The 12,041-nt window shown below is 40.1% G+C and overlaps 1 protein-coding gene across 6 annotated transcripts in view; it reads right to left on the bottom strand.

Moving 5' to 3' along the window:
• Positions 1 to 4,090: 4,090 nt before the first annotated feature.
• Positions 4,091 to 12,041, bottom strand: part of SPNS3 (SPNS lysolipid transporter 3, sphingosine-1-phosphate (putative)) — a 46,331-nt gene continuing 38,380 nt past the window's right edge. For 3 of the 6 annotated variants that reach the window (XM_083806249.1, XM_083806246.1, XM_083806247.1), the window contains 3 exons: positions 8,500 to 8,598; positions 6,530 to 6,698; positions 4,095 to 6,041 (listed from right to left, as the gene is read on the bottom strand). In XM_083806249.1, coding sequence (XP_083662375.1) covers positions 6,531 to 6,698; positions 8,500 to 8,598 — 267 coding nt within the window. In that variant the 3' untranslated portion in view covers positions 4,095 to 6,041; position 6,530. Of the gene's footprint in view, positions 6,042 to 6,383; positions 6,699 to 8,499; positions 8,599 to 12,041 lie in introns of those variants that run through there. The other 3 variants (XM_083806251.1, XM_083806250.1, XM_083806248.1) reach the window with 3 other exon arrangements.

Raw genomic sequence — 12,041 nt, 5'->3', positions numbered from 1 at the left:
AAAATACTAACTGTAGGGAAAAAAAAATAAAAAAAGCACAATATATAAGGAGATAAAGCCAGACCTTAAAGTCAGACAAGTCAAGTCCCGTGCAGGACAGATTTGTTCATTGGATAGGACCCTGATTTTGGACGCAATGTATGTTTCTTGAGCCCTGCACTAGCTCCATTGGCAAGGTTGAGCCCCCTGAGATTCAATCACATTCCAAATCCATACACACTTAACAGCGCATTTACAAAGGAACATCCTGCAGTGTGATCTGACAGCACTCACATTAATCTCTCAGAATTACAGACATTTCATTACTGCAGAATACGTGGACAACTTACATACTAATAACAACACTGCTATGCAAACACAAAATTACACAAAGTGAGATCAATACAATTATAGTCAGCTATACAGCATTAGAATCAGTCTTTTCACTGCGACCTTTGCGTCCCTTATAAACAAAAGCTTTCGAAGAACCTTTCCAAGGCCTTATTGGATTACAATGAAGATAATTATAGAACCGAGATGAACCCAGTGGCTGCCTTGCAATGGAATAAAGCCAGTTCCAGCTGCTTGAATGCCAACACAGATTGGCAAGGACCCAAAGATACTGGTCTTTCATTGTTTGTTTGTTGTTTTTTTTTTTTTGCCTATCTGAAGGGAGCAGGTGGCCTGTCTCCATGTCCCAGGGGAAGGCATGTCCAAGTTGGCCACCCTCATTGACAGCAGTAACTTACAACATTGCAGGCATGGTAGGAGCACCCAGTACTTGAAGGAGACTGGAAGAATGAATAATGTTTGCAAAACAGCAGAAAGATCTCTGAAGAAAAATGTTGCCATAAAGGTTTTAGGGTAATGGACGATTTCTAGGTTTCTTTGTTATTTCAGAATCTATTTCAACAGACATTGCATCTGCATTTTAACATGAGGAGGGGAAAGTACTGTATCTACTGCTAAGAAAAAAACTTATGTTGGCTACAGCATAAATCAGTGTCTAATTCTTTAAGATTTCTTTCCTATTGATGAAGGCACTAGGTAAATCTTTATTCACTAAACAACACAGGGAGCAGAAGGGAAGACAAGTACAGGGGAGAACAGCAAGACAGAATTCAGCCAGTGTTTCTGCAACAGAATAGTAAGGGGAAAAAGCTGGTTCTTCGGTGATGGAGTACAGGCACAGTCCACCTGTGAAGGCGATGAAGCCTTCTTCTGTGGAACAAGGTAGTAAAACAGCCATCGGGGTTGGCACAGTCCTAACGGATCCTGTCTAGGCACGGGTACCTCTGAATGACAGCAGCAACTCAAAGCTTTTTCTTCAAAGCTAAAAGACGCCTTTGACACCTATGGCTACATCACTAACGTTATAAAGGATCACAGCTATTCTGCAAAATCTTTTACAAAAGACAATTTGGCTGCGTAAGTTATTAGGGCAAAGAGGAATAAGACACAAGATATTCTCAGAAGTGAGCAGCCCAGACAATATATATAAATCTGTAGCCTGGAAAGCCATGGTCTGCCATCTGCACACCTTCATCTGCAGTACAGAAAGAATTCTTAGGTGCTGTGAAACCCCTTTCAGCAGCAGTGCACATGGCTACTTATTTGGGAAGGAAAGGGGGAGGAAAAGTTAGATGAAAGGCCTTTGAAAATCAAAATTCTGCTGATAGAAATTGCACACAATATCACCAGTAGAACGAGCCTGTGGAGTAGCAGTTATACACCATGGTACTGTTGTATCTTAGACATGTCCTGCCCACTTGATGGCTTAACAGGCATTTTGCAGAAGCTAGAAATAATCACAACTTTGAAAGCAATTTTTATGCCAAGCAGAGTTCTGAAGCTTCTTTAAAAAATATCCACATAAAGAGCACTAAAGGTGAAGACCAATCACCCGCCCCTGCTTTGGGGAATGGAGGCAGGGCAGGAAGACGAAAAGATCAAAATCATTACCTGACTGTGCTTATAAAATCACACCTTTGGGCGCTGCTCCAAAGTGCCTCTTACCCACTATTTTGGTCAGAAAGAACAAAGATGAAATGTTAGAAGTAGGATGAGAATACAGAAACAGTTACAGAAAATATTTGTTCAGTTCAGAAATTGTCAACCTGTTCAATTGTCGTTTGTTTGCTGCAGGGGCCACAAATTCCAAGCAGCTAGGGTACTGCAGAACAAGCTATCTCAATAACCAGCAGCTTCCAGCAGCAGCTCTTTCCAATCAAGTCAGAGCAGCAAATTAAATACCTTCTTTAAGCCATGCATTTTGCTTACTTCTACCCACTTGGAACCATACGAAACGACTGGCAATTCAACTGACACCTAAAGAGAAATTTTGTTCCTTAGCTGGCAGCGTGGCAGGACTCTGTGACTTTCTCTACTACAGGATTTTGATGGCATACAAGAAGTTTAACATCTTAAATAGCTGCTTTGCACAACAGCCCCCTCCAGCACTAAGAAACTGTTGCCTTAACCCCTTAGTGCAGAATTTGGTGCCACCTGCTAAGAAGCAAATTCAAGACATGCAGAAACTTTGAAGAAATTCTACTACTTTTAGATATCCTAGCAAAGAGATTACATCTTTTTTTAAGACACAGGATCAAGCAGAGCCTGCCAGGGCTGCGTCACAGCATCACTGCATCCTTGCAGCAGTGCTGAGTCAGCAGTTCTCAGCAAGGCAGAGGACAGTGCAGTTCCAGGGAGAGCCAGGCTTGGCTCAGAGCATCCAGCCTCTTGGCTTGGATGTTAGGCTTGCTAAAATGCAGAAAAAAAGCCCTAACGAAAATAAAAGTCCTCTCCCTGTACATTACAGAGAAAAGCGAGAAGCATTTGGAAAGATGGAACTGAACTAGTCAGCGCGATCCTGCTAATTTCTAGGTGCTGACTTTCACAAGGGAGATGAGAGTAGGAGTTGGAATGAGTTTGTCAAGGACTTCACGTACCATCACAGAACAGCATGTGGCGTCTCTTGCTCATATGTCAAGTGTGTGCCTCCGCAGTGTTCCAGCTACATTTCTGAATATATTTATAAAATAATTTAATAAATAATACATTTCATAAATCTAATTTAATAAATAGATCATCTGTTTACAGGGCAAATCATGAAGATGCCAATAGAGAAGTACTATCAAGCTGCTTAAACCCTACCATTCTCAAGATCTTGGCCTGTCTGCCTGCTTTTCAAGGAATCAGCTGTGGTGTTGGGGATATCTAGTTTGCAGTTGCCAATGATTTTAGCAATTGCAAAATTTAATTCTAGAGTATGGCAACACAGAGGCAGAATATCATGGTTCTGTTACTGATGTGAGCTCTGTAAATGCAAGTTCAACATCTTTCACAGTATCAGGTTACCTTGAGTTCTTTACCAAAACCAAATTATGAACTAATACCAATATCCCCAAGCAATTTCATAATTAGGCTGTACAGAATATAAATATCTACATATTGTGTACAAGAGACTTGAAGCACAATACAAATCTTTATGACAGTAAGCTTAAATGCAGCTTCTGAGAAATTTTGATAAAATACTCAGGAAGGATCTGGCACTAAGTTGTTACTAGCAAATTTCATAAAGTTAAACAAAATCAAAGTAATTCTATGGCCTCATATACTGACATGTACTTGTCACTGAACTCTTCCATCACTTTCTGGGCATGTAGTGATCAAACAGTAAATGGTATCTACTGAAGATACCACTCACTGTACAATATACTGCATTTTCACCTCATCTCAGAATTCAACTTTTCCAAGTACCATTTTGCTAGAGCCAAGTGGATATCTTCAAACACCACATGTGGTCCAGCAACAGCATACCAGATGAATCTCAGGCTCTTGCAAGTCCAACCTCAAGTGTGCAGCAAGTTGAGAAGGCCTTAAAGAATGTTTTTAGACCTCCTAAATTCATCCTACAATTAGGAATTCTGTTAAGAACAATGGGATTTGTGCCAAGTGAATTCTTCTCCCTCTAGCTGGAAGACAACTGCTGCAAACTTCATCAGGTTTGCCAAAAATAAGCAAGGAATTTCAATCTAAACACTGCCCCCAGGTAGCTTAAAAATAGACTGAAAATGTTAAGACAAACACTTACAAACTTTGCAAGCTGATGTGTCCATATCCAATATTAAGAATCCTCTGCTGGACATGGGTTCTCTGGCACCACGTAAATTTCCAAAAAGGCAGGGGTATAATGGCTTTGGTAGGCTTTTACAACCAGAAAGAGTTCTAAGTCTTCAAGAACACCAACTTTTATTTTAAAGACAATTATTACATTCTTATTGAGTATCACAGAAAACGTCATTGTTTCTCATAATGGAATAAGCTCTGGCCAAATTTGACTATATGGGTTTAAGGCTGGTTTCAGAACAGACTTCAAAAAATGAGAGGAAGGTAGGGAGGGAAGGAAGGAGAGGGAGAAACCCACAGTTGTTGAATTATGCTATTTATAATAGCAGTCAATAGTCACTGTCATTACAGGAATTTTGTGCTTTATGACGCTAATTATTTAGGATCCTTCATGATCCTTATCATACTGTGAGAATCAGGTAAGATTCATAATACTTCGCTTAATGAGGGTTTGACATTAAGGTGCTGCCGGCAACTACACCACCACAAACAATGAAAGTTGACCACACTAATCATGTCATATTTGGTGCCTGGCATAATATTATGACAATAGTTACCACATCCAATGTCCTATGCACTTTAAGACCTCAAATGGGTAATTATATTTAAGTGTTTTTATAACTGCCACTGTTCACTTGTGAGAGGAAATACTTACCCCTAGCTTGAGGATGCACTGAAGAGCCTCAAAGGATTATAAAGAGACCATTAACATATTATATTGTGGTTTAACCTGGCAGGCAGCTAAGCACCACACAGCTGTTCGCTCAGGCCCTCACAGTGGGATCAGGGAGATAATTGAAAAAGGTAAAAGTGTGAGAACTCATGGGCTGAGATAAGGACAGTTGATAAGAAAGAGGAGAAAAAATAAAATATAAAATAAAATAAAATAACATAACATAACATAACATAAAATAACATAAAATAACGTAAAATAACATAAAATAACATAAAATAAAATAATTTAAAAAAAACTAGAAAAGAATAAAAGCAAAAACAAGTGATGCACAACACAATACTCATGACCAGGTGACTGATGCCCACCCAGTCCCCAAGCACCAGCAGCGCCCTTGACCACCTCCCCCCAGTTTTATTGTTCAGCATGACGCCATCTGGTATGGAATATTCTGGTATGGAATATTTCTTTGGTCAGTTGGGGCCAGCTGTCCTGGCTCTGTCCCCTCCCAGCTTCTTGTGCAACCCCAGACTCCTCACTGGCAGAGCAGCATGAGAAGCTGAGAAGTTCTTGAGCAGTTACTCTGCAGTGCTCAGTAACAACTAAAACATCTGTGTTATCGACACCATTTTCATCATCCTAAATCCAAAACACAGCACCACATCAGCTACTGTGAAGAAAATTAACTCTATCCCTGACAAAACCAGGACATGCATATAGACATACAGACTGACCACAACCCCCCACTCTTGAACCTGGCATTGACTTTGGTAGTCTGCTTCCCTTGGTCATTTCAGACAAATGAAAACACTGTTTGAACTATCTAGATTTTCCGAATTCTACAGACAAATCTTATCCTCTTGAGAATTCATAGGCCTCTCCTCCTAATCTCCACAAGACATTCTGCCTTAAATGCTAGTCTTGTTTAGGTTGACAGTCATGCTTGTGACAGCTCTATACTCTACCTTCTGGAGCTTCCCAGCTCCACAGAATACTCATGCCCGTTTTGCAGATTGAGGGAGGGCTGCCATATGCCAAGTCAGCAGCAATTTTTGACTCACAGTCAAAAGCATCCAAAAAAGTCAGTACGCAGGGTTTTCTGCCATATGGATGAATTGTTATTTGGCCTTTTCTCTAGCTGTATCTCATTAAACAAAAAGGAAAGGAAAGAAAAAGAGGAGGACATTATTTTATTCTTTTTTTTTGCAAATCTTGCCCTGGAGTTCATCTTCACTTGAAAGACAGCATTCATTTCTGGTACCTAGGAAACCAAGTCAGAGCAGAAGGAAGCTGTAAGAATCTAGGTGATTGAGGACAGTGTTGCATCCAATTCAACAGATTTTCTTTAAGTCATACACTTTGTATATGACTTCTTTCAGGGGAGAGAGAGAAATATTACAGAGAGCTAGGAATGGTTCTAGTGGGCTCCAAAGACCAGAGGAGAGAAAGAAACACCTTCCATGAAGATGCATTACCTGCAGTAAAGCTATTTTATTACCTTCATATTTTGAAGGGGTCAGTAATAGCACTTCTGTGATCTTTGTGTGTTCTGTAAAGTCTGTTTTTCTTAATATGAGAGATTTGTTTAATCTGAGGCCTTGCTGGGATTTTGCATTTCTTTTATTTATAGAAACTATTGTACTATTACCACAACACATACATTTGTATTTTAACTTTACAGAGTCAATATCATGGCTGGTATACAAACAGGAAAGTTATCAGATAAAAGTTTAAAAGATACATAGAAACCTTAGAGCTTCTCTGCTTCCTTACGATCGTCTTCAACGTAGAAAGATGTCAGGAGGAAAAAACCTCCTCCAATGACACCAACAAAAACACAGATGATGAAGCTGTACTGCAGGCTCTTGAAACTCCACTGGACTGAGTGATTGTTCTTGGCCTGAATAACATTGGAGATCTAGGGAATGAAAATTGCTGTCATTAACGTGGGGTAACACCATACTTCTCTCTTGATTTAAGCAGGCTCTTTACACTGTGGCCCTTGAATAGAATAAAACTGAGCAGGTAGGGACAAAAAGCTTGCTACCTTGGTTTGTCAACCCCAATACCCCTATACTGCACTGCAGTTCCATTTCCATTTGGTTGGGGAATCTTGTTCTTTTATATCATTAGTGCCTCCAGTCACAAGAACACGAAATACTGCAACCAGTGTTTATCATGACTAGTAAACATTAACTCATTTTACCATTTTCTAGCCCATCTCCAGAGAGCCAGCACAGGACAAACATTTGGCAATGACCTTTATCATTTCTTGGTGCTATTTGATAACTTTATCCATCCTTAATCAGAATCAAATGAATAGAAACTGGTCTGGCAAAAATGCAGCCATGAGCAGCAACACACATTAAAAAGGGAAGAGCTGGAAACTGATTTCAGAGACAAGAGTGGAGTCTGGTTTTGAGCCAAAAGGCATTTCAGGAGTCATGGAATGACATTATGAGGAAATGGGAAGAAGATACCAGACAGCTGCTTTTTGCACTGGCTAGACAATGAGGTTGTAAAAGCTATATGTGACACACAGGAATTTTATTTTTGCAGACAGAAAGAAAAGCTGATTTCAAGAAACCCATAAGGTTCAATACTTAACCTAGGAACTTAAAAACTCTTAGTACAAACAAAAAGATGAATGCTGAATGCAGTCATTGCTATTCCCACATATGTCCTTGATTACAATATGCTTCGTGTTTTGAAATACACAAATATGAGACTCTTCAACCTTTTCTGGGTTGAATATGATTATTTATGACAGTTTAAGGAGATAAGAGTGAGATCAACTCTAAATGGGCACCTAGGGACTACAGCAAACATAACAGCCAAAATACATACCTAATGCATTTAATTTTAAAATGTTCAGTAAAAACAAAAAAATCTCTAGAGTGCAAAGGGAAGAAACACAGACTCTGAAAAAGACTATTCACTGATTCTCCAGACAGTTTATAAGCTAAAGGGTTAGTTGAAGTAGGTCAGCAAACAATAGCAAGACCTGAATACAGAAGATATGGTGTTTAATCAGCAGACATGGGCAGCGTTGGTATACTGGTTCACAGAAGCCTTCCAGAACACAATGTAGCGCTCATTGCACCGCACATGGATATACAACAGTTCTATTCCTGGATTCATCATCTCTGTTCTTTGTAAAGGTGCAAGGTTACATGAGGATAATCTCATCTGGGTATACCATGACAAACTTTTTTTGTCTTATACCTTTCAATTAGCTGCTATTTTAGTCAACTGCATGCAAGGTATTGCAAAAGAAGTCTTCTGTCCATAGTTACTAGCAGGATGCAGCAGCACATTCAGCAGGAAGCTTCAGTTCTGCCTGTGCCTCAAAGATGGCAAAGAACAGTGGGTAGGAGATGATACTGTCTTTGCAAAAATGTATGCCTTCAAAATTTAAGAATTTTCAAATTTTAAATCAAAATTAATTTCTACACGCTGCAGGAAACTACTCACATCTATACAGATATAGGATTATATTCTACGTACCTGCAGTGTCACAGGACCAGAAGTTGCATGCAAGTAAAATCATTTACAAAAACGTCCCCTTGGATTGCAGAATCAAGGTTATTCAAGGCTACCAACTTGCGTAATTTCTAAGCTTTGGACCAGGAATTGCCTAGATTTCTGTGAGTGTCTGTCTTTCAGTTTCTAAAAGTTTTACCGTAAAGAAAACTCAGATAAGCAGAGAATTCACTTACAGTCCCAACAAGATATGGGCTGCCTGCATCTCCCAGCAAATGGCTCACCAAAATCTGCAGGGCAATAGCTGTAGACTGCCGTCTTGGTGTCACGACATACTGAAACAAAACACAACCCACAGGAGAATGAGCATTAACAGAATGAATCTCAAAAATGGCCACCTACTTATATGAAAACCTAGAGGGATGGATATATTCATTTTTTTTATATTTCATATTCAAACACTGTTTGGAGACAGAGAGGTTATTCTGAGCAATACAGTACACTGGATGTTTTATTTAGGAAGAAAACGATCAAGAAAGCAACACAAAAGAGGGATTGACAAAAAAGCATGAAAAACGTTACTCCCCTGCCTCCATTCACAGACTCACAGCAACTTGTACAGATTCACTTGGCCATGCCACTAATGGAAAACTCCAGCCAGTAACCCCTGCAGTTGTACCGATTTACTAGTACCAATTTACTCCTAAGGAGGTTCAGCAGTGACAGCCTCTGAGAAAAACCTCTCGTAACACTGTGTCAGCAGGCCCGGTCTAGCCTGCTGGGAAACTGGGGTACCAGAACGAGCTGCCACAGCTATAGAGGATGTCAGCTGAGACCTTGTGGAGACTCAGGGAGGGACCAGAAGGTGGCTGATGGTGGTTTGATGACAGATTTGATGGCAGAAGTTTGCTGCTTGTAACCGGAGAGCACCTGAGATATAGCTACTCTAATAACCATACCTCAAAATGATTGTGCTTTCGAGTGCATGCAGTTTAAATAACAAGTTGAAGAAGATGGTACAGGTACAGAACACAGCAAAGCATCACATAGATTATAACCAATTTTAAGATGAAATATAGTCATTTTGGGGTGATAGGAGCTTTTATGTCTGCGCTACTAAAGAAGATCAACAATGCCTGAAGTACAGCATGATTCTATATAATTTGTTTGTGTCTCTCTCGGTAATGCATTTACATTATTACACACTTAAAGGAGAAGCATTCACAGTCAGAATGAGGCAGAGGCAATTTTAAACCTTCATACATTTGTTTTCCAACCAATTGCTCATATCAGAGACAAAACACTTAATATTCCCCCACTCCTCTACTCTCCTGTTTTGTTTTTTTGTTTTGTTTGTTTGTTTGTTTGTGGGAAATTGATTGGAGCATCACTTCGACGTCTCAAACGCTAATTAATAGGGTGATGTGTTTTGCCAAGAGGCAAACACAAGGTATATAATTTATTGTGGCTTTATTTCTGCCTTCAAAGAAACACTAACGTGCATGACAACAAGTTGGGCATAGAAGAAGAAAAAGATCCTGCTCCCACATTTAACTTGGAGTTTTATCATCACTCTGCATGTATAAGGAGGTCTCACAATATTAGGTAAGGAAATATTCACCTATCACTAAGACATAGCTATATCCTAACAGCAATATCAGTGCCACATCTTTAGGGTGGGTATAAGGAGATGCATTAATGGAAATTAAAACTGGAAGGTAAGGAAGCAGCATTGTCCAAGACACCAAGGTTAATTACTCTTGTGAGAACAAGAGTATCAAATATATCAGTCTCAATTTCCGAGTGAGAGAAACAAATTACAGTAGAAAACTCTAGGTTGGGAAATAGACCTTGCTAAGACAGAGCTAGTCAGGAGTTTGACTGTTCTTGGCTCTCTAAGGTTATCCTGCCAACTGCCCTAGACTCAGTTTTCTTTTCTTTTATTGATAATGATAGGTTGTTTTCGAGCAATACAAATCAAATATTGTTATGTACTTAACATATTGTGGGCATTGCAGGCACCAGAGAATATAAATGCACTTTCACACTCTCAGTGTCCTGCACTGCTTTCTTGCAGCATGCATTTAATCTCTCATACCTGTACCTACGGAACAAAGCTGTAACAAGAAAAATGGACAAGAAGGACAGAAACTTCCTATAGTTAACGGGCTCCCACATACTCTGACTGTGCTATTACTGAGGTTCTTCTGCACAATGGAAACAGTATGCAAAAGCTCAACAAACTGTAGGTTTCTCTAGGAAAATAAACTGAACACTCCCACAAACGTGGGCTTTGAAGCAGCCTGTCCACAGTAACTGCCCAGCTACTCACACCATATCAACAACGCAGATGACATCCTATGCACCGTCATCTCCTAGGAGATGCCAGTCCAGATGCCTTGACAGATAAGCAGGGTGCCCCCAGAAATTTGATTTGCAAGCCCTGTCGTGCTGTCTCTGGAGGTTTTAGAGATCCTCCTGCAGACTATGTGACAGAGCTGTCAGCTAAAAAAGCAGATGGAAGAGACAGGCTGGTAAACACTTGTATACCTCCCAGGGCACTTCCAAACAAAGACAGGGACATGTTGGTAGCCTTCCCAAGCCCAATATTAGCTTCCAGTTCCAGCAGCTTTTATGCTTTTAGCTGCCAAAAGCCTAAAATATAGAGTCCCGGTACCTCACAGATGGTAAACAGCTATTTCATTAGGGACACTCCTACTTAGCCGGAGAACTGTAAGCAAGGCAGCTACAGCACTTCCCTACGTGCACGTTCTGATTGCAGTCAGCCGGTAGGTACCTTATGTTTACAGCTGAATAAGGGGCACAAGGCTTGCTACATGCAATGCATCTTGATGTACGATCCACAAAGGAAGAAAGTCCTTATCATTCAGTCAGCGTCTTCCTTTGTCTTTGTCTCCACAGGCTGCAGGATAAATAAATTCCTAGCTCCATTCTGCCTAGCAGTGCCATATAGGGAGAATGAAAAGTCATTTTCATGGCAGAATAAGAACATGCATTAGCAAATCCAGCCACAATATCAGAAAGTCTACCAGCTCACACAGGAAACAATGCAAAAAGAGAAATTTCTGTTGTTATCTACGGCATCCTTAAGTCAACGTAGTAGCAGTGATACACTGAACCCATGGATTTTCAGCAGGATGAAACAAAACTCTCAGATAAGATTGCCGCTGAATGAGCAGACATCCACAAATTCATCTAAATTCCATCATTTTTCTAACAAAACAATGAGTAACATTTAGAATTCAACAGATCCAACCAAAAGCACATTCATGGTAGTACACTAAATGTCTGCTCTCAGGGGGAGCACACCACTACAGAGCTCTGCTCTGCCAAACTTTTCACCTTCCTCCTTGATGCAGTATTGCTTGCACCTAAAACCAAAGCTTTCTAAAATAAATACAAAAGAAGTGTGCCAGTGACATAGGAGACAAGAACTTCCTCCTCTTCTCAGTTTACATGGATCAAGGATATGGCAATGACACTCCAGATAGATTTTGTGTGGGCTGGAATATGATGCAGCATTCCCTAAGCAAGCTGAGACCTAAGTGACTGAACTGAATGCAAACACAGCTCCTTGCAGATGTTGCAGGTTGGGTTCAGAAAGGAATCTAAAGAAGGAGCTGACAGTACTGACTTGTGCCTTACTTCCTATCCTGTATCAACTGTATCTAACTGAGCAATGTCATCTTCCTCTTTAACAATGACAGAGGAAATAACTAAAACACAAATGTAGGAGTTCAAACAAAAGTAAATTGAG

This window comes from Anser anser (genome assembly GCF_964211835.1).
Source record: "Anser anser genome assembly, chromosome: 20".
Classification (NCBI taxonomy): Eukaryota; Metazoa; Chordata; class Aves; order Anseriformes; family Anatidae; genus Anser; species Anser anser.
The sequence above is the reverse complement of the archived record's forward strand: the minus strand, read 5'-3'. Positions and strand labels throughout refer to the sequence as shown.